This window comes from Falco biarmicus, chromosome 6 (genome assembly GCF_023638135.1).
Source record: "Falco biarmicus isolate bFalBia1 chromosome 6, bFalBia1.pri, whole genome shotgun sequence".
NCBI classification, from domain to species: domain Eukaryota; kingdom Metazoa; phylum Chordata; class Aves; order Falconiformes; family Falconidae; genus Falco; species Falco biarmicus.
The window spans coordinates 5,599,964-5,620,026 of NC_079293.1; the positions used below are offsets into that span (position 1 = coordinate 5,599,964).

General features: G+C 37.9%; 1 protein-coding gene across 5 annotated transcripts in view; it reads right to left on the reverse strand.

Moving 5' to 3' along the window:
• Positions 1 to 20,063, reverse strand: part of ORC3 (origin recognition complex subunit 3) — a 52,289-nt gene that overhangs the window by 15,056 nt on the left and 17,170 nt on the right. For 3 of the 5 annotated variants that reach the window (XM_056343224.1, XM_056343222.1, XM_056343221.1), the window contains exons 10-18: positions 19,025 to 19,158; positions 18,538 to 18,601; positions 15,237 to 15,353; positions 13,886 to 13,965; positions 9,552 to 9,685; positions 7,313 to 7,395; positions 6,742 to 6,839; positions 5,711 to 5,852; positions 1,899 to 2,015 (exon numbers count right to left, since the gene is read on the reverse strand). In XM_056343224.1, the coding sequence (XP_056199199.1) occupies positions 1,899 to 2,015; positions 5,711 to 5,852; positions 6,742 to 6,839; positions 7,313 to 7,395; positions 9,552 to 9,685; positions 13,886 to 13,965; positions 15,237 to 15,353; positions 18,538 to 18,601; positions 19,025 to 19,158 (969 nt within the window). Of the gene's footprint in view, positions 1 to 690; positions 771 to 1,898; positions 2,016 to 5,710; positions 5,853 to 6,741; positions 6,840 to 7,312; positions 7,396 to 9,551; positions 9,686 to 13,885; positions 13,966 to 15,236; positions 15,354 to 18,537; positions 18,602 to 19,024; positions 19,159 to 20,063 lie in introns of all 5 variants that reach the window. The other 2 variants (XM_056343220.1, XM_056343219.1) reach the window with 2 other exon arrangements.

A 20,063-nucleotide genomic window follows, 5' to 3' on the forward strand; every position in this document is an offset into this window, starting at 1 on the left:
ACTGAAATCGTTGGAAATAAGGGCAGAGCATGATTTGCCTACAGAAGCAGAAACCTTCAGTCAAACCCGTATTTCTTTTGCTACACACAAACAATGTGCCAATGAAGGATGCGCTCCTTTTTCCACTGCCAAGAGAAGCTGAAAACCTACAAAGATGCTTATACTAAAGGAAAGATATTAAAGCATATACTCTTCCTGTAGTTAAAGCCTCCTTTTGTACCACCATTCATCTTTTCTCTATGGCAGCACTGCTGTTTGTAGCCATGAGTTTTGGTTTCAGTGCTCATCCTTTAAATATCTACTGTCCCTACTTCTCCATCTGCTCTCTAGGTCACAGCTATCCTCTCGTCTGTTCCCCAGTAATGCTCTCCCCCAATACAGCAGTTGTACCAACTCTCAAATGATTTAACCAAGCAGAATAATTTCAGCTTGTTATACAGCCTGTTGGTTCCATTTCAGACCCAAACAGCTCCTATGGAGAAAAGCTGCTGTCACCTCACCAGCCCCAGCCCCACTGCTTTAGCTGATCTATTTCTGTGATATTGTCAGTACATTAAAGCTGTCTATAGACTAGTCATCTTGTTTTTCTGGAATTAGGTATCAGCGCATGAAGCTGTACTTTAAAAGTCCTGGTTCATTAATCCTGTAAGCATTTGAATGTCAAACTTTAAGAGGAATGAGAAAGGATACTAGATAATATGGTCCACCTGGTCTGAGGAAGCTGTATCTGCCTTTGGTCCCTCAACTGCCATCACCACAGTTGAGAAAGCCTAGAAAGGGAAAAGCAGCCCAGATTTAACAAATTTCATAGACACCCAGCTGCATATAAAATAATGAGCTGTGAGCTGATGACTATCACTTGGGAGGAATGAGATCTTGTAATGATCTGGACATCCATGAGAATGTCAGTTCATCGGCAATCAAAAGAGCGAGCAAGGTCACATACTACCACGGCAGTAATCCAGGATGAAAGACATCACTATGAACTTGTGGGCCTGCATTTTAAATCCCAATACAGTTCTGATCCCTGACCCATTCTCAGAAAAAACACAGAACTGAAAAACATTCTCAAAGTGAGACTGCTTAAACGTTCCAGAAAAAAAGGAGGAGGTAAGCTGGCTTTCAAGAAATCCATAAAATTGAGGGACAGCAAGAGGCAGGGTAGGAATCTTCTGTCCACGCTCATTTCCAATACAGAAACAAGCCAAGAGCAAACAGAACAAGTCAATGGAGCAGCCTCTGCGCTGCATGTAGTGAAGCTACAGAATTTCTTGCCAGAGGATGCTGTGATTGCTAGGAGTTATACTGGTAATGTAATCCAGGTAGGTTTACAAAATACAGAGGAGCCATTCCAGTTTAAAAAACTTCAGGACTAGAACGTGATTGTTCGGTAGGGAGTATTTGGAGACTGTATCATTATTAATACAAGTTCTGCTTTTGGTCACAGTATGAAACAGGGTACCAAGCTAAAGGACCTCTGCTCTTCCCTAGCACAAGCATTCTCTCCCGAAGCCCCACACTTGCCAAGCAGCAGCACTTGCTTGTTTCCTTAAAAGTGTCACAGAATACCTAAAGACAAAGCTGGGGGGGGGGGGGGGGCGGGGGAGGGGAGGTAACTTTGTGAAGCATAGAATCTGATCTGTGCCAAGCATAAAACAAAAGCAGATGCGAAAGATTTTCATCACAGAGGAATAATGCTGGAAAGAAATGATTCACAGTAGTCAGAGGAAGACTCTGGGATGGTAATTGGAGTTACCTTGCGTTCTCACACAGGAAGGACTGAGGTATGCAGCGATTTAAGCTGTCAAAAGGGGCACTAAAGAAAAGCAGACACACAGCAAAAAGATAAAATCAGAATACTGAAAGCAGGTAAAGGCACTGTTTGCATTGTCACATACCTCTAACCAATCAACGAGATTAATCAATCTGCCACACTCCAAATGAAGCTTATATGCTACGCATATGTCAGGGGCTTTATTAGAAATGCTTCCTCCATCACTTTTCAAAGCTTGATTCTGATGAAAAAAAAACCAAACACCAAAGGTTTTTAATCTTCAACAGTTTTAAGGGCTAGATAAAACATTCTCTCAGGAAGTTCACATGGTAGGTATTGTAACCAAATGTTTACTGTTTGTGTGTAATGCAAGTTGACAGTACAAAGAAAAAAAACCCCAGAAAAGTAAGAAAACATACCATTAAAAAACCCCAACAAAAAAACCACCCAGCTACTTCACACCTGATGTTCCTTCTAAAACTTTGTGTACTTACGCAGTCTCTAATGAGTGATTATCTGATTAGGCTTCCCCCCAGTTCTTTTGCTAGTTCTATTTACATATCAGAGAGAAATTATCTGGATTCAAGAAAAGAAACTGGTCCCGATTTGCCTCAGACTGCACTAGGTAGAAAAGTGTCCAGTCCCCTGCCACCTCCATGAAAGGAAAGAGGAAGTCTCAGTATCTATTCAGATGTACTAAGAAGCAAAATTGCTTCTCTCATCTCAGTTTTATCTTTGAAATAATCATTTCTCTCTGGCTTGACACTCAGCACCTATGAAGGCAAAAGTCTGATTTCTCAAACTATTCTGTCAGGAAATTCAGTTCATCAGCACTGAACCATTTACTTGAGAAGTAAAAAAGCCACTTGAGCCAGAAGCAAAAGTCTCTGTAGAGCTGCAGAAATTTACAACATTTTGTATCAGTTCATGATTTTTTTTTCTGTTTTCAGTTTTCTGCACTCCAAGAACCAGGTCTTTTAACATGAAAACAGCCACTGATTGATCATTTCAGGTCACGGGAACTTTTGCTAAAAATGCTTTTATATGCTAGTAAAATACACAAGTTACTTTTGGAAAGCCTATAAAGTCCTAGCAAGGTTACCTTCATAAATAAATGCTTTTAAAGATAGGAAAGAAGGTTGGGCAAATAATTTTGCTCAAGAATCTCCAGCTTACCTTTCATGGACCTCCATCCCTGTAATTTGTGAGACTCAGATTCAGTCTGGACAGCAGCACTTACGAGACATTTCACAATTTCCAGAAAGCCTAACAATTTTCAAGTGTGTTTATTCTGTACATGGAACACACAAGCTGCAGACATTAGGTTCAGTCCAGATGGTGTCCAGAAACGGCTAAATGTTACAATCCAGACGTTAATTTACCAGACTATAACTCAGGAGCATACCACAATGGTTTCAAACACTACAGTGTTACTAACCAGCATAGGTGAAGTTACACCTTCTGGCTGATCGACTGGCTCACCACTGCCCAGAGGGATAACCCTACAGCTTTCTCTTTTCCCTTCTGCTACTTCATCTAACTATGGCTTCCTACCTCTCACCCATGTGCCAACTCTGGCATTGCTGGATACTCTGCATTGATTTCCTAACTGTAAGGCCAGAAGAATAACCACAGCCAAGAGGGGATGCAACTTCTAGAGCAACTGCACTCTCCTGGAACAGGTTCACCTCTAGAAATGAAGAGCTGGACCACACACAAGCGCCGAGAATGGGTCAAGAAAGATATTACTGACTGGCACTGCAGGGTCTCTGCCAGCATCTGAAGGAATTCAGTCTCACTTGTGATAACTAGGCCACCAAGTCTTTACAGCAGAGTGGGAGGGAGCTGCAGCTGCGTGCAGAGAAACCTCAGTTTCCTGAGGCGGCAGCACACGTGCTGTCCGCAAGAGGAAATAACTAGGCTGACTAGCAGGAAGCTGCCCTAGAACGAGCAGCCAGTTGTGAAACCACCTGTACAGCACTGAGGTGCTGTTTCAGAAAGGGAGGAGTATGGGAGCGGGAACCACCCAGAACACTGTGGATGGGGTTTCTCTGGCTTGACCCTGCCCCAGAGGCCAGACTCATACCTTGCTCTAGAATCAATGTTGCTATCTTTCCCAAGGACCAAACGCTACTATCCCCTTTCCCTGATACAGGAGCTCAATTGCAGCTCAAGGGGTTTTGTTTCTGAGCAATCAAAGTATCTTCATGGGTAACAGGGCTCATTCCTTAGGATCTACATGAAAAACCACCCTTCTTACCTAAGGTCAAGAACAAAACTTGCATGACTCTCTAAACCCCAGGAAGATCCAAGTTCAGATTTCCTTGTGCTGACACAATAGTAAGCAGTGCCTTGCTGGTATTCAAAGTTACAACTTGTTGAATTTTCAAGGGATCAGTGAAAATAGAACTACACTTTTTTTTTGTGGACTTTTTTCCCCCCAGGACATATAATCCTTGGTTCACATTTTGCTAAATAAATAACAGGACTGGATTCTGTAAGAAATGCATCACGTATCATTTGCTGGAACTCCACAGAAGCAGATCCTGTTCTAGCCTTCTGGAAGGAACAGCTCTAGAGAACTTTGCTCTGGTCATGGCCCAGGAAAGTACAAGCCATGCAGAAGTCATGGACACAATCAAGAAAGAAATATCTCTTAGACTCACACGGATTAGAATGCTAAGCAAGGTACCCAGCCAGCACTGAGTTAAGAAACTACTGTTGTTAGAAACTATGCCAAACCTTCACAATCTACTTAGAAAACATCGGCAATATGTTAAAAGTATCTCAAAGACCAAAGTACAGGATGACAGAGGGCTCTAAATCCTGTCAACTCATCAAAAGAATACTTATTAAACAAATCAGTAGGTAGATTTTGCTAGCTCTGCATTTTTACAGGTTTTCTAAAAACATAAATTACTGACGTTCATATTAGGTCTCTTTAATGGTAACCCACTTGCTAACTACTGTTTTTACAAATAAGCTCTTAAAGTGGTTTTAGAAGTAACTCCTGCACACAGCAAAACTGACAACCCTCATTCAAATACAAGCACAGTGCCAACAAGCCCAATACAACTGCGATGTGGATTTCAAAGACTGATCATTATCAGGCATGATTTCTGATAAGTGCTGGTTTTGACTCAAGTAACATATAATCACTCAGACACAGCTACACCCAATGTTTTCTTAAAAACTGTATTCACATTTTTAAGGGAAATGTTAGTCCATGAGTGTAACTCCAAGTAGCATCTATAATCAAGACAAAATAAAGAAATGTATGTTCACGTGTTCTTTCTTCTGGTCATGCTGTCCATTTGATTTATGAAAGAAGTGGAAAAGGGGCTGGGTTAACCAACAGAATCAATGACAATCCTTTTTTTCGACTTGGAAAAGACAGGATGTCAATACACAATACCGATAATAAAATAAATGTAAAAAGAAAAACAAAGGACTTCTTTAAATATGCTGTATTTAAGCTATTGTTAATGTCATCACTCTACCTGAACAGAGCCTTCACTTTATACAGCAAATACAGTGAGGATTAGGCACCAGCCCTGTAAAGAAAGTGTCTGGAAAGAGCCACAGAAACTGTGTTTTTCCCCATGGACAGTCATCCCATTTGTAACGGAGGACACAATGATTTTTCTGCTACATCTACAGGAGAAAGTAAAGATCGTGACTAAAACAGGCTCTCGAAAAGGGATTCCCTATCTAGAATTCTTTCCGTAATTAGCCTCTTCCTTTCAGCCAGACAGCTTCCCTAGCTCTTTGCAAAGTCCCCAGGTTGCTTATCAACACTTAACTTGTTGGTCCTCTGCAAAACAACTGTATGCGTGCCAAGCTTCATGAAACAGCAAAACTAAGCTTTACACATCATCCTTATGTGTAGCCTCCAGAAACTACTCCAGCACCACAAACAACTTGCTTGTTTCTTACCTTCAGGTAGCAGTACGGGTTATTTAAGGCTGTATGAAGTGCAGTCCTTGGGGCAGCATTCAAGTGCCCACGGAGAACACTGGCTGTGTTGAAATACACTACCTCATACAGAGTCTTGTGGTCTGCAGGAACAAGGTAATTTCTGAAAAAAAACACAACATGAGGTATGGGGGAAGGAGGGGAGATACAAGCTTTATCTTAAGGGAAAAAACAGAAATCTACTGCAGTCAAAGACTACAAGGAGGTATATTTCCCAACCAGTCCTGACAAATCTCTGAAAAAATCAGCAGTGCTGAAACCAACTTTTTAAACAGGTAAGTCAGTTATTATCACCTTGACGCCTAATGGATTTAATGTAGATTTAGCTGGGCCAAGACAACTTCAAAAATAAGGGCAGCAGCTGAAATGCTAACACCAGTCACGTACTCCACAGATCTTGCTTATCCACCTCAAGGTCTCGTGACGGGTCTCTGCTCATATTTGTCTTCATATTTGAAGCTTTTCTCTTGGCACAGTCATATTTTTGTTAACTTCTCTGCCTCCCCCTACCTCCAAGGCTCTATAATTAACAAGTACCTTCATCTCTTCCCCGCTTCAAGCCTTTCACGTTTTCTGCTAGAGCTGCCTACAAAATCCTATCTGCTATGCCTTGGCTCACCAAAACAGTTAACAAAATGCACAGGATATCACACTTGACATCTATACAGTTTCATAAGTAGAACAGATCAGCAAAGATTAGGGTAAAAACTCTTTATTTTGCCACATATACCCAGTCTTCCCTCAGCTTTTCCTGTAGCCAAAATAAGTTAGTCAATTCATATGCCAATTACTTCTACTAATCTATGGAAAAGAGATTTTATTTTTTAAATTATTTTTAGAGCCCTCATCAAAGAAGGAATAGGAAGGAAAAAAAAGTGTACTTCATACCACAGGGACCAAGACACAACTTCAACAAGATTAACACGTTAGCAAAATTTCTGTTGCAACTTACGGTGTAAACTAATGCAGGAATATAAAACAGGAAAGCTCACCTTACAAGACTGTCTATATAGTCAACAACTTCAAAACGAAGCATTTCAAACTTTGTCAGTTTCTTAGACCGCCTTGATTCCTTCAACTCCAACAAAGTCTTTAAAAAAAAGTGGTGCATAAAACTACATGGGAGGTAGTTACTCTCTGGAGAACACAATCTATATGTTTAACATGTATAATTAATTTTTGCTGGCATGTATTCACTGATGATGTTTGAAAGTTTGACCGTGCAGTTATTTTTATTTAGGCCAGTGTATTCAGCTCTCAAACTGGTAGGAGTTTGGGAAATTCCCAAGAAATATGTTTTAGGCAGAATGTGTAATTTACAAGTTAAATAAGAAGAAAACCTCTAATTTGCATTTAAAAATTTTAGTTTATGGTAGATATTTTCTATGTGTCAGGTGGGCCTGACATACATAGTTGGTACTTATTTCATTCACATTTAAGAAAAGTTACTTATACACAACCTTTACTCAGAGCTCCAGCAAGCTGGGAAGAACCAACCATGGACAATTACATCTTAAAAGATTCAGTTCAGGAACTAGTCAGTAAAGCCTACACAGGCCTAACCTTCTGAAGATGGTAAAGGTCCGTCTTCTTCTGAAGCTCCTTTTCTGATGATACAGACACATCTTCTTCGAAAGCTTCTGCTACTAGAACAAAACTAGTGTTTGGTATGTGGAGTAAACTCTTCCTGACTACCTATATAAACCCCCTAACCCAAGCAAACTTGTTCAACACCAAGTGTTCAGTTACTTATTCACATACATGCAAACACCGACAGCTTTTGACACGCTTGCACCTTGCAAAAGATTGTTAACAAAGGTGTCTGCAGTGCAGCTTAACCAACAGTAATTAAGTAAACAAAACAATTCAGCCCTGAGCAAAGATTCAGCACAAGCCTTGCAAATCACCTGAATTCTGCTTATGTCATCCTAGGTCATCTTCTCAACATTTGTAAATTGGACAGATCAGTACTAGATAATACTCATGCTACAGGAGTGTTCAGAAAGTTACACGTTGCCTATTTTTTTTTCTCATTTTAAAAAAAATACTAAGAAAGAAATGAATACTCCCTACTTAATCCAGAAACTGCAATCACAGCAGCAAACCAAAAGCATGGTAAAGTATTTCGTTATCCAGTTTTATTCTCATCTTAATTTTCCACAATTTTTTTTCATAGCCATTTAGTTTGTTGATCAATTGCACTAGTAATTAGTAATTTTTAAGTTAAAGCAAAGCAGCAAAACCTCCCAAAGCACTATCAGTGCCAGGATAAGTGATAATCAAAATCAAAACAGAAGGTAACTAGACTTCTTGCCTTACTTATGAAGATGGTAATAAGAGGAGATTCCACCTACAGATCACAGGTAAAGCACCTATCAGCAGTAACAATCATGATACACAAAAGTTTTTTGGTGACCTACATAGAATGAGTTGGTCTTTTCCAGTGCCATGGAGACATCTGTATTTTTGTTGAAAGCTTCAAAACAGAGAGAACTTCCTCTCTCCACTATTAGCTGATGTATTTTGAGCTATTTTTTATTAAACCCTTCAGCTCAAAATAGACAGAACCATAAGGGTATTTTATTCCTCAAGTTTAATGGTTTTATTTTTTCCAGTTCATTAGACATTCGGGAAGATGAACTTTTTTGTTGTTAAGAGGAAAAAAAAAAACCAAACCAGGGTAAAAAATGTGGGGCTATCCTTTCACTCTAAGGGCTCTGTGGGAGATGCAGGTACATAACATTTTTGGCAGACTTCTGAAAACTCCTGCTAAAGATGAACACAATCACAGAAACTTATGGGAAGGAATCACCTAAATTTGCAACCTATTAATGTAAAATTTATCTTAACTTTCCCTTCTCACTTTTTCATTGTAGCTTAAATCCAATTTGAAAACAAACCAAGATCATTCATGGGTTCATTAGACTTTCTCTGCTTTAAAAACATCTTCACATCATAAGTGAAAATAAATAATGCCTTTTTTGTTTTGCAGTTCTGCATGTTCCTGAATGCACAGAGTTGTTGTTTTTTATTTATTTCTTCTCTCTGCGTAAAAATCCAACTGCTTAAAAGCCTTTTGCTTCAGTTTTTTTTTTCCAAACTAGATGAACCTTCAGGTTTTCCATCGTAGTTCAGATTCTTCAGCGCTGCTACCTTCAGTGACATTTACAGCTTTTTCTAAGTGATCACCTACTCCTATTCCAGAATAAGGAATACCAAGAGTTTCTGTTAACCTGAAAGATGGAAGGCTGCTACTCACTTGCCTTACTAAACTTTCAAGTAAGTCTTCTACCATGAACAATCAATATATGGGCCTGAGAAGTTACAGCATGTCAGCAGAGCCCTGACAACTGGTGCCTGGTGTCCTAGCTCTTACACAAATTTAACTGAATGTGCAGGTGAAATAACTTTATATACATTTGGATTAAATACCATGTTATAAGGAAGTCTGCTCCTATTTTTATTTCAATATCTGCTTTTATTTGTTACATGTTTTTAATGATTGCAACATCTGGTAAACTGCTCAAAATATATGTATGACAGATCTAGTAAGCAATGTTTGCTGCTCTGTCCAATTTCTTATCTTACATCACTCTTCCGTACTATAAAAAGCATGAACCACATACCAATAAAGAATATAAACATTTCCTAATTCTGTGCATGTATTTAAAAAAAGAATCCTGAAAAGTCTGATTGTTTGATACAATGACAGGATATCACCGGGGAAAATTATACCCATTGGTCAGATTATAGAACAGCTTTCACATAATCTGCAACGGAATGTATGATGGTACACACCCACCTTCTAGTTCCTGAAACTGGGTCAAGAACTCCTTCAACTTCTCCACTGTCTTATCAAACTCCTTTCCAGAAGATGACACAAAAATTTCCACACATTGTTGAAGCATGGTTACCAAATCAGACTTATTCAACATCCTAAAAGACAATTGTTGGCTGAAGTTGAAATGCAGAATGAAGAAACAGCTTTCAACATTCTTAGTTGAAAAAAGTTGAATACTAATTTTAAAAACTTCTTTTAAAAGAGAAAACCTCCAAGATTTCAAGCATTCAATCCTGCAGTAAAGTCAAATCTTTTCCTTGCTGTCATTTACAGAAAGAAATAAATTAATTTGGATAGATGTCCTTCACATTTACCTGCAGAAGTGATAATGAAAGTTTTTCTGATATTCTACTCAAACACACCTGCTGGATAGAGTTACAATTTTTTAACCTGTGAGTCATTAAAAATAGCAAAAACCCCCTATAGTAGTGTTCATAACTCATTCCCAAGAATGGTAAATGAAATGGTAAAAAAAATATCATATTAGTATGTATTCACACACCCACAAAATCTATTACTCTCTATGATTCAGAATGATTCTCAAAACAAGATCTGAATTGCTGGTTTTTGTATTTAATTGCTATAAACCTAACCACCACTAGAATCCCAGAATAATTTAGGCTGGAAGGGACCTCTTGAGATCATCTAGCCCAACATCCAGTCTAGCATTTACTTACTTTTAATTATATATTAGGGCATTTTATAAATGTCACCAAGCACCGCTCAAAATCTTTATTATAAAGATAGCAAAGCAAGTTCTTGCAAATATCCATACATGAAATCCAGAATTACAGTCAATGCATCAAGCCAATATCATTACACATGCATGTAACCTTTTTCATGCAGTGCGAGAGGTTCCCATTGCTAAACACTCTGGTTCTGAACAATCACAGATTTGTAATAACCATGTTACTAGAATCCCCACCCCGCCTATTCTTGGCGTTTTGCTTTGTCTTCTACAAAAAAAAAAAAAAAAAAGAAAAGAAAAAAAAAGGTGCAAATACAAAAATACAAAGCAAAAGTGCTAATGGTTTAAGGATTTTAGAAGACACAAAAAACACAGCCAAAAAGAAAAGGGAACATGACAAAAGAATCAAATGATAACGATCAGTGTGTCAGGCACAGTGTCTCCATATCAGTACCTAAACACTGATTAATAAGAGATTCAAGGAGGAATTTAAAAGAGGCCGGGAAAGCTTTATGGATGTCTGGAGGGGCAATTGCAATTCGAGCTCTGGTTTCCAACTGGCAGTTGACATTAAATCACAGAATTACAGAATCATTTAGGTTGGAAAAGACCTTTAAGATCATCAAGTCCAATGCTTGTAAAGGCTAGAATTTGAAACTTTGGTTTATCTGACTCAGGGTTATAGATTTTTTCCAAGTCAGGTGTTGCCTCGAGATACACTTATTTTGTACAGAAAAGCATCAGGAGTTAACAGAAATGGTGACCTAGACCACACAGAAGGGTAGAAAACATTTTGAAACTGTCTTACAGAATATAATGCGTAAATAAGATAGCCTTTTTGCAGGCCAGACAAAACACTGCAATAATGAAACACCTAAGATGGAGAGAGGATAACCAGGTCTGGAGATCTGTGAATGTGAAAGAACAAGTTTATTTTAATAATATTATTCAAAAAGAAACTGCAAGTTCTAGAAAAATTTATTTAGGAAAACAATAAGATTACAGGGTCCAAAGAACAGCCCAGAGGATGGTTATCACATGTCAGGAAACAGTAAAGGATCCTTTTCAACCTTTTGGTCTTGAGATTACTACAAGGTATGCCTGGTATCAAAGAGTGGGGTTAAGATTTTAATTTGGTTAAAAGAAAGGTTTACAGCAGAAAGCAAGCTCTCAGATCATCCAAAAAACAGTAAATAAATCTGTCTGTCTCTGATTATTCAGAGACAAGTTATGAAAGAGAAGGAAGGACGCCAGGATGAAGTCCATAAAAAAACTTCTGAATGCTCTTCAGAATCCTTCTGAAAGTGGGGAACATCTGAAGAAGTGATAACAGTCATTGGTCAACAACAAAATGACAAGTCAGGGAAGAGCCGGACTGACAAGCAGTATGTGACAAATGGCATCAGTGATTAGCAGACAAAACCATAGTACAGTATTTAGACAGAAGACAATAGGCCAGACAGTTCTCAGAGATTTGCCCAGTAAAAGCTTGACCAGATATCCCAGCCAGTTAGCTCCCCATAACCAACCAAGTGATACACTCTCCAACATCTCTTAATCTTATCTGTCTTCTGATTGAATTAGTCCAATATGAACTAAAGCTCACATACTCTCCCTGTCTCCCCAAGATATTTTTTTGGACTTTAGACAACTAGATTAACGTAGAATAACTATTGTCTAGATTACTAAAGTTAAATCATCTGAAACACCACCTTTGGCAAGCGCACTTTTAGCAGAAAGGATAAAAGCCAGTCCAAGCAAAGGCCGAACCAGAGAAACAACCAAGCAACCACAAAAGGAACTTAATGCAACAACTGACACCCCCCCCCATTCAAACATAATTCATGAAAGGCAAAAGAGAGACTTTTTTAGAAATCGAGAAAAACTGATCAAAAGCTTTTCTACTTTTCACTTTCTAAATACAACGAAAAAAAAGATGGACTCCAGAAAAACACTGAAAAGAAGGATAAGGGATGGGAAAGTGTGAACTTAAGGATATACAATGGTGATGTGGCCCCTGGGAAGGCAGAGATATTAAGGAATGGTGAGTAACTTCCACATCTCAGCAAAGGGGGAAAAAACCAGAAGATTGTGAGTAGAAGGGGAAAGATCACATTTTATCATTTTCTTCTAAAAGACAGCAGCAAGATTCTATGCAGAAAAAGCAGAGACAAGAGGAAGTATGTGTAAAATGGAAAAGAGAGTTAAAGCTAAAAACTGAAAAAATAATCATCACAGCTAGAATCCCAAGTATCTGAAGGAATAGTGTTGAAGGACTTTTGTTAGAAAAAAATGACAGAATTCTTGGATGGAAAAAAAAAAAATTAGCTATGAAAGTAACGACTATGATCACTGTATTTCTATCAGAAGGTCCTAGAGTGGGAACCAGGACCAGAGGAAAAAGAGGAGGGAGATAAACAGATAAAAATAACAGGGGAGCAAGCAATAATCTGATGGCAGCATCAATTTTGAGATAGAAGAAGAGGCAGATGAATACAGAGTGGAAGAAAGACAATTAAACATTGGAGGAGAAAAAGTAGAGAAAAAAATGGTCAAAGTTATTAGAAATTAAAGAATAGACAGTATAGGAAAGCAAAACGACGCATTTGTGGGCAAGGGTTGGTATGTGATTGAGTGCTGTCAAGATTCAGAAGTCAGAGAAGGATTAAGGAAAGACTAGAAATGACAAATCAAGCATGTAATCCTTTCAAAGGGACGAGGGTAAAGAACATAGCGCAGTGGCGATGCATAAGAGCCACTCAGTGTGGCAAAGATACAGCTTGAAGAGTATGTCTCCTTGTGTATATGAGCCTAGGTTATCCTCCACCTACCACTATCATGTTTTTTCTACACAATTTTACTGTCACACGTATCAAACCTCACAACCTCATAGACTCCTGAAGAGGCGGTTACAGTAACAGGGTTGCATCAGCTCCTTGTGTGGCAGAACCAAGGTATTATCTGAATGAATGCAGCTATCAGGAAACAGCCACCTGCCATGACAAAGTGCGTTTAAAAATCTGTAGCTGCAACACTGCAATTAAAACCGTTGTCTGTTAAGAAAATTGCTTTAGATGACTTTTCCATTTAAAACACTGACAGACAACGCCAAGTGTAGGCTCTCCTAAAGTCCTAAGCTCACAGTAACACAAAAAATAAACTCAGTCCCTGTACAAACTGTTAAGACAAAGGAGAGAGGGGGAAAGTGGTAAAATAAAAAACCAAGAAAGGCCTCAGCTACTCATTTGGAACAGATTCTAATTTCCACAACAGATTAAAATTTAGGCCAACTAAAACTAATAATTTGGTTGATAATATCTAACACAATCATAGTTTAAAAGACAAAATCCAACTGATGTTCTCATTCACACACAGTAATCTCAGTGCTTTCAGCACAATTACTCAGGGCATAAGAGATATTAGAACCTGGTTGAGTTTCATGGAAAACAGAAGAAAGACAAAATGAAAAGAGCAGTCATTTACACTTGCAAATAACCCCACAACTAGCTGTCAACAGGTAATATCCTCAGCTTTAAGTTCCAGAATAACTGATGACTGATATTCTCCATGTATACAGTGGTATTAAAACAAAATGGAAAAAAGTTACCTTGCTAGCTGAAGAGATGACTCATACTCCTCTGTCTCCCACACTTGGTTTTCCAAACATGCACAATGCAGCTCCCTGATCTGTTACACAGAAGGCGAAGAAAGGATAAAGTGTTTTACAAAGTCATGCAGAACTCTTACAACAAGCTTTTCAAAGTTACATGTGAAACAGAACAAGGTCTTAAAAAAAATATAAAAAATTAGTCAGTATGAGTTTGGTACAATGCTCTCGGTGGTGCTCTGTTTGTGAACTCTGAATAATTAGAAAAGATAAGGTGGGCACCTGAAGGAGATAAGGAGACCATCAAGTCAGGAAATCGTTGAACAAAGAAAATTGAAAGGTCTATTCCACCTAGATCCCACCTATTGTGAATGGAATGATTGGGTGTCAAAATCAAATGAATATGTATGTTAAGATGTTGTGTAACCTCTCACAAAAACTGTATAAAATACCCAACTTTTCACTGAAAACTTTGGAGCTAGTTTGCCTAGTGCGAATCAGCTAGCTCCCCAGCGTTGCATGAAATAAATACCTTTGCTGCTTAAAGACAAAATTCGTCTCTGAGCAGTTACTCTGTGCCGTTTTGGCATCACATGTAATTCCTTTGGAGCTTGTTTTCCACAGATGCAGAATGATTGCAAAAGAAACAGCATTAGAACTAAACTAGTGTTGCTGGAGTCTGCATGTTGCTCTGCACCCGCTTTCAAACAACTAACACGCAGATGAAGGTAACTGCAGAGAACAGAGAGTAACTCCAGTCAAATGCCCCAGCTAAAACATCTTTTCATTCTCAAATACTGGGGCAGTTCATGCTGGTTCTGTAGTTAGTGATAAATTATTTAACATTGTGGAATACATTGAGAACTGACAGACAAGAGGACATGCACAGAATAGATTGCTCTTCTAGTGAAAGGAGAAATTGCTTAGCATGAGAAAGTGGATTTAATGACTTTAGAGCAACATGGCTACTACAAACAACTATCACTGTTCCCTTACTATCATTTTATTCTGCACAGACGGCTGTTAAAACTCAGCCTCTTCACCTGAATTTGCCTAGCACGCTAACAGGTGGCAAAAGAGTATACACTGCCTGCAATACATATAGATAATCCCAGACATGGGAAAGTCAACGTGTGGATTCTTTTGCTATTCTGTGCATCTGCCCCTTCCTGGAAACTCCTTCCTGTTGACTGACAAAGTATCATCCACGACACTAAAGAAACCACATACTGTTGCCCTCTGCCCATAGCAAGAAAGCATCTTTTTCCATTTTAAGAAGCAGGGGGCAAAGCAGCAGAATAATAAACAAAACCCCCTCATGTTTCACTGAAATGGAATAACTGTACATCACCTGCTTGCCCAAAGGATACTTTGGAAGTGAAGACGTGAAAACATGAAGACATCTCAGAACTGAAACATAATTTTCATGGTAAAGTTGCAAGTCCTCCAGCAACTTCTGCGTTACTTCCTGCAGTGACAGAATAATTGTTTTGTAAGTCGTTCTGACTTCCATTTATTTAAAGCTCTCATAAAGTACTTACAATTACTCTGAAGTTTTGACATTGTGTTGTGTGCTATGTTAAATCACCAGTATTAAATTAAAATTAAGACCACTGTGCGAAAAACCTTTATTTCAACAGTTCACTGCAATCACATTGCATATCATTAACTTCTGTTTTCTTACTTCATCTCACTGGAGATTTGTTATTAACATTATTATTTTACCATTTTCAACTATACTTTGACATGTCATCTCACAAAACCAAGACTATACACTGTACCTTTAATAGGCAATGAGAAATTATATAGCTACTTTTACTCAAATCCTCATTATTTGCATTTTTGTTTTACAAATGCATTTAAGAATTTATTTCTTATATTGTGGGTGGCTACTGTTTCTATTCTTTAGGTACGCATAAAAAGACTAGTTCACAGAAAAGAAATACGCAGTTACTGCTCCTATGTGCTTTGACTTGTTTATTCATAGATTGAGAGCTGCAGAAAAAAAAAATATTATGTATTAGGAAAAAATTAACTGCTGCTACTGAATTTACTGGATGGCATCTCATTATCACCAGCCTCCCATGGAAGCATATGTAACAATTCTGGAAAATGGCACTCAAAATTTCTGGTAGCTGTATTAAAGCACTTTGGGCTGACTACTTTTAAGTTTGTGAATCACATTTTCACTCAACTGTTTTTAGTCAGACAAAGAGGAAAGAAACCCACAGGATCTTCTATGTATTTTACTGCCACTCTGCTCAACTCTGAGCAAACTATTCCAAATGGAAAGAGAAAAATAAAACAAGCCACTGAAGTTCTCTAAAGTTAAACTGAAACAAAGGACATCAAAGATTTTTTAAAAAGGAAAACCTTAACTGCAGGAAATATAAGGAAGTACTGAACATGGAAATTTAAGTATCACAATGCAAAGACTGAAAGTAACAAAGACACTTAGTGCTGCAGAGAGCTATCTGATGTTAAAGTTCAACATAATTAAAAACATTGAAGACATTTGTCCCTGTAGCGTTTTTTATCTATTAAAATTGAAGGGTCACTAATGTAACAATTGTTTAAATTACTTCCAAGACCTTAGGGTGGACACTCGTAAGTTTGTATCTTAATTCTAACCAGGATCATTAAAAAAAACCAACTGTCCCCACCACAAAAAAAGCTGAGAGAAGAAAACAAGATCTCTTTAATGCTGCTACTACATCGATCTTGTTCCTCTAAACCCAAAGCATTATATCATCTCTATTTCCCTCATGTCATTTCCAAGCTGAAGACTGATGTAGTTAATATACATAAACAGCAATACAGTAGGACTATGTATTTTACCAAATAACAGAGTTAAAGGGCATATTGTTTTAGAAGAGTTTGAAAACATTATTAGAAAGATTATGCAACATTATTTCCATAAATATAGATTGCCACATTTACATAATTTCAAATCAAATTTGCCATGAAAGCTTTCAGACAAAGCTGTAAGTAATTAGGATGTAAAATTGGTTTTAAAACTGATTATTCTAAATAGGTGGAACTCTTCCCATGGTTATTAAAACCCATGGTAACAACACGGAATATAAATTGCAGCTCACAAAGGGTATCGCAGGTTTACGTACTAAGCTTGAACAGCGAATTTACCTGGTCCACAACATGAACAGTAAATTTATATGAACTGGTATGAATAGTGACTTTGAAAGTGTTTCCAAACTTAATAATGATACTGTAGATTAGTACCACATATGGAACAAACAGCACCTCATTAATGCAGCAGTAGGTCCTTTTCTCCCCGAGTAAGCTACACTGCCAGCTTGGTAAAGCAATAATAGTCCTACTCCTACTGCAGAGGTGAGAACAAACATCTTCAATTAAAATTTGTCAGAAGCATCACATGCACCTAAGCACAAGAATTCCAGCTTCTTTCCCAAAGTTACAGGATGAGGCTTGTGAAATAAGGGGCACACTATTAAACATATAAAGTTTAAGATGATGAGTATTCAACTCTCAAAACAGCAGCCCATTACATGGTCTTTCAACAAAACAAAACAAAACAAAACAACAACAAAAAAAGTCTCAGCTGCTCATTCCCACTCCTTCCCTCCTCTTGTTGTTTCAATAGAAGCATTTATGTACCTCCAGAGTGAAGTGCATTGGGGAAATCATTCTGTAGAAACAACCCAGCAAAAAAACCTCCCATGTCTTGTCTTTTTTTGTCCAGGTTACTTTAATTTGATTGATACGTTCATTGTACAGCCACACAAGCAGTTGTGCTGGCACATCTGCTGAGCTGTGAATAAACAGCCAGGGAACAGCACCAGCTTAAGCTATGTTTGCCACTGAACACTATGGATCATAAAATCACATATAAATCATGTCTCACCTTGACTACTGTAACTGCACTGCACTTGCAAACTTGCCTGCTACCAACCTCTCTTCCAGCCATTACCATTGTTCTTCACACTTGAAAAGTTCTTACAGACCAGGAAGATCTACTAGGATAAATTAATTGCTTTATCTGTAGTAGTACCCTTTGTCTGACAAGTTAGCTGTACTTGAGATGATGAGTTAGGAGAAAACCTCTACCCTGAGCAAGGCTTCTACTGGGAGTGGTTCAGCTGGTGAAAATAACCAACAGATCTTTGTTGGTCAGTTCCTGAAGGGCTCACAATAGTAGTAGCCTCACTTTTATCACTTGACAAACCTTCAGATAAACATGTAACATAAATACTGCCCTACTGAGTCCAATCAGAAATTACACAGAGGGTATGGAGGTTTTCCAAGATTACTTACAGATTCTTCAAACACTTCACTAACTTTCCAAGAAAGTCAGTCTGAGTAAGCATTAAAAGACCAGGTCATATATAAAGCTTGCAACCTTCTTTTTAAGCAGTTATATTTCTAGACATAGCTAAAAGCTGATGCAAGATAAATTGCGCAGCTTTGCATAAAGGTGTATCAGGCAACCCTAGAGATTTGGAATTTTGACCTGCTGATCCTAATTCTCCGTTACTGGACATGAAGCACAGTATGTACTGCATGAAAGATGTTATACAGAACAATACATCTTAGTCTTGTATTTTGCAATGCTCCACAAATGAATATATTGGGAAAGTTATTTTTGCTTTCCAAAGACATTTTTAAAATTTTACCTTTAAGAAGCTGTCTGATGTTAGCAGTGCAATCTGTTTCTCTGAAACTTGACTTTCCACGTATCTGGTGGCAAGAAAAAAGAACATAAAACTTTTATAATATAAAGTATGATTAAAGATTATAGGGTTAAAAACCCTAAAGTTTAAGCACTATAAGGATTTCTTTGGAAAGATTTGAACAGAGACAGCCAAATTCAGCAAGTTGAAAAGCCACTCCAAAACCCCAGAGATTGTGCTCCAAGTCAGCTTAACAAGTTTCAAAGTGCTTTATGGTTATCTTTCATAATTGTTTCTTTCTGTATTAAGAACAAGAGAAAAAAGTACAAGTCATTACACACCATGGAAGCTGTACTCTCTCTCCTTTTGATTGATTTGAAGTACACAGCAGTGATCTATAGTTTTCACAGAGCTACATATACAGATTCCTTTTATCTTTTTTAAAGCTGACTAAATACAAGACTGTCCAAAAATTTATTTCCCCTTTTACCTTCTAAAAGAGGGCAGTCTTCGAATGTTTTCACACTGGTCATGCGATAAAGTATTTACTCTCTTCTTAGCATCTACCAGCTGGCAACACAGTATACTAAGAGGCTGGGAATAGAAGTGCTCCACAACACAGAGCTGAAAAACAAAGCAAGAACCAGTGATGTTAATAAAATCCATCCTCTCTGCTCTATCTGCCTTTTAATGCTTTCTTATTACTACAGTGCAAGTACCACAATGGCAATAATGGTATTCCTTTAAAAAAATATCATTACAGCTCATAAATATTCCATAAGTCTCTACAGGACACTGAGTATTCAGTTTGAAACACAGTCACATAATTACCTTTTTTTCTGTATGCGCTATTCATCTTCAGTACTTCCTCTTTCCCACCTTTTACATAAGGATAACTACAGCTTGTCAAATATTTTTTATTCACTTACATTGATTACCAGATTCTTTAGATTACATATTCAGCTCCAATGCTCACAAATAACAAAGAATGTGTTTAAAGATATGAAAAACAACTACTGTACACAAGCACGCTTAGTCCTAATTTCAATTTCTGTTTCATGCACACAAAAATACACTGCTAAGTTTTTACCATATAGATGTGCAAACAAGCTTTATCACTGATTTCAGCTGCACTAAATGTTTGTAGCATCAGAGCCTTGCAGAATAGCATCATATACTTATGTCTATTCTTAAAAACAAAACAAAAACCTGATCAAACTACCTCACTAAAAACTTTTAAAACATAAAAACTGTCAAAGAGGAAAGACACTCCGTGTCAGAAGAGTTAATATCACTCCTAGGCATAATGAGATGATGGTGTTCCCTTGTATCTATCACTTAGGAAAGCTGATCTGAAATTGCTTTATCCTTGAATACTTTTAATGCACAAGGACACAGCCATATATGCTCTCAGGGACAGGACTTGTATCTCTTTATCAGGCTAATGGGGAATCATTAAATCCTGATGACTCTTTCAAATAAGGAGCTGAAACTTTCATGTGTAAGTCTATGTAGGTCCATCTGCAGGC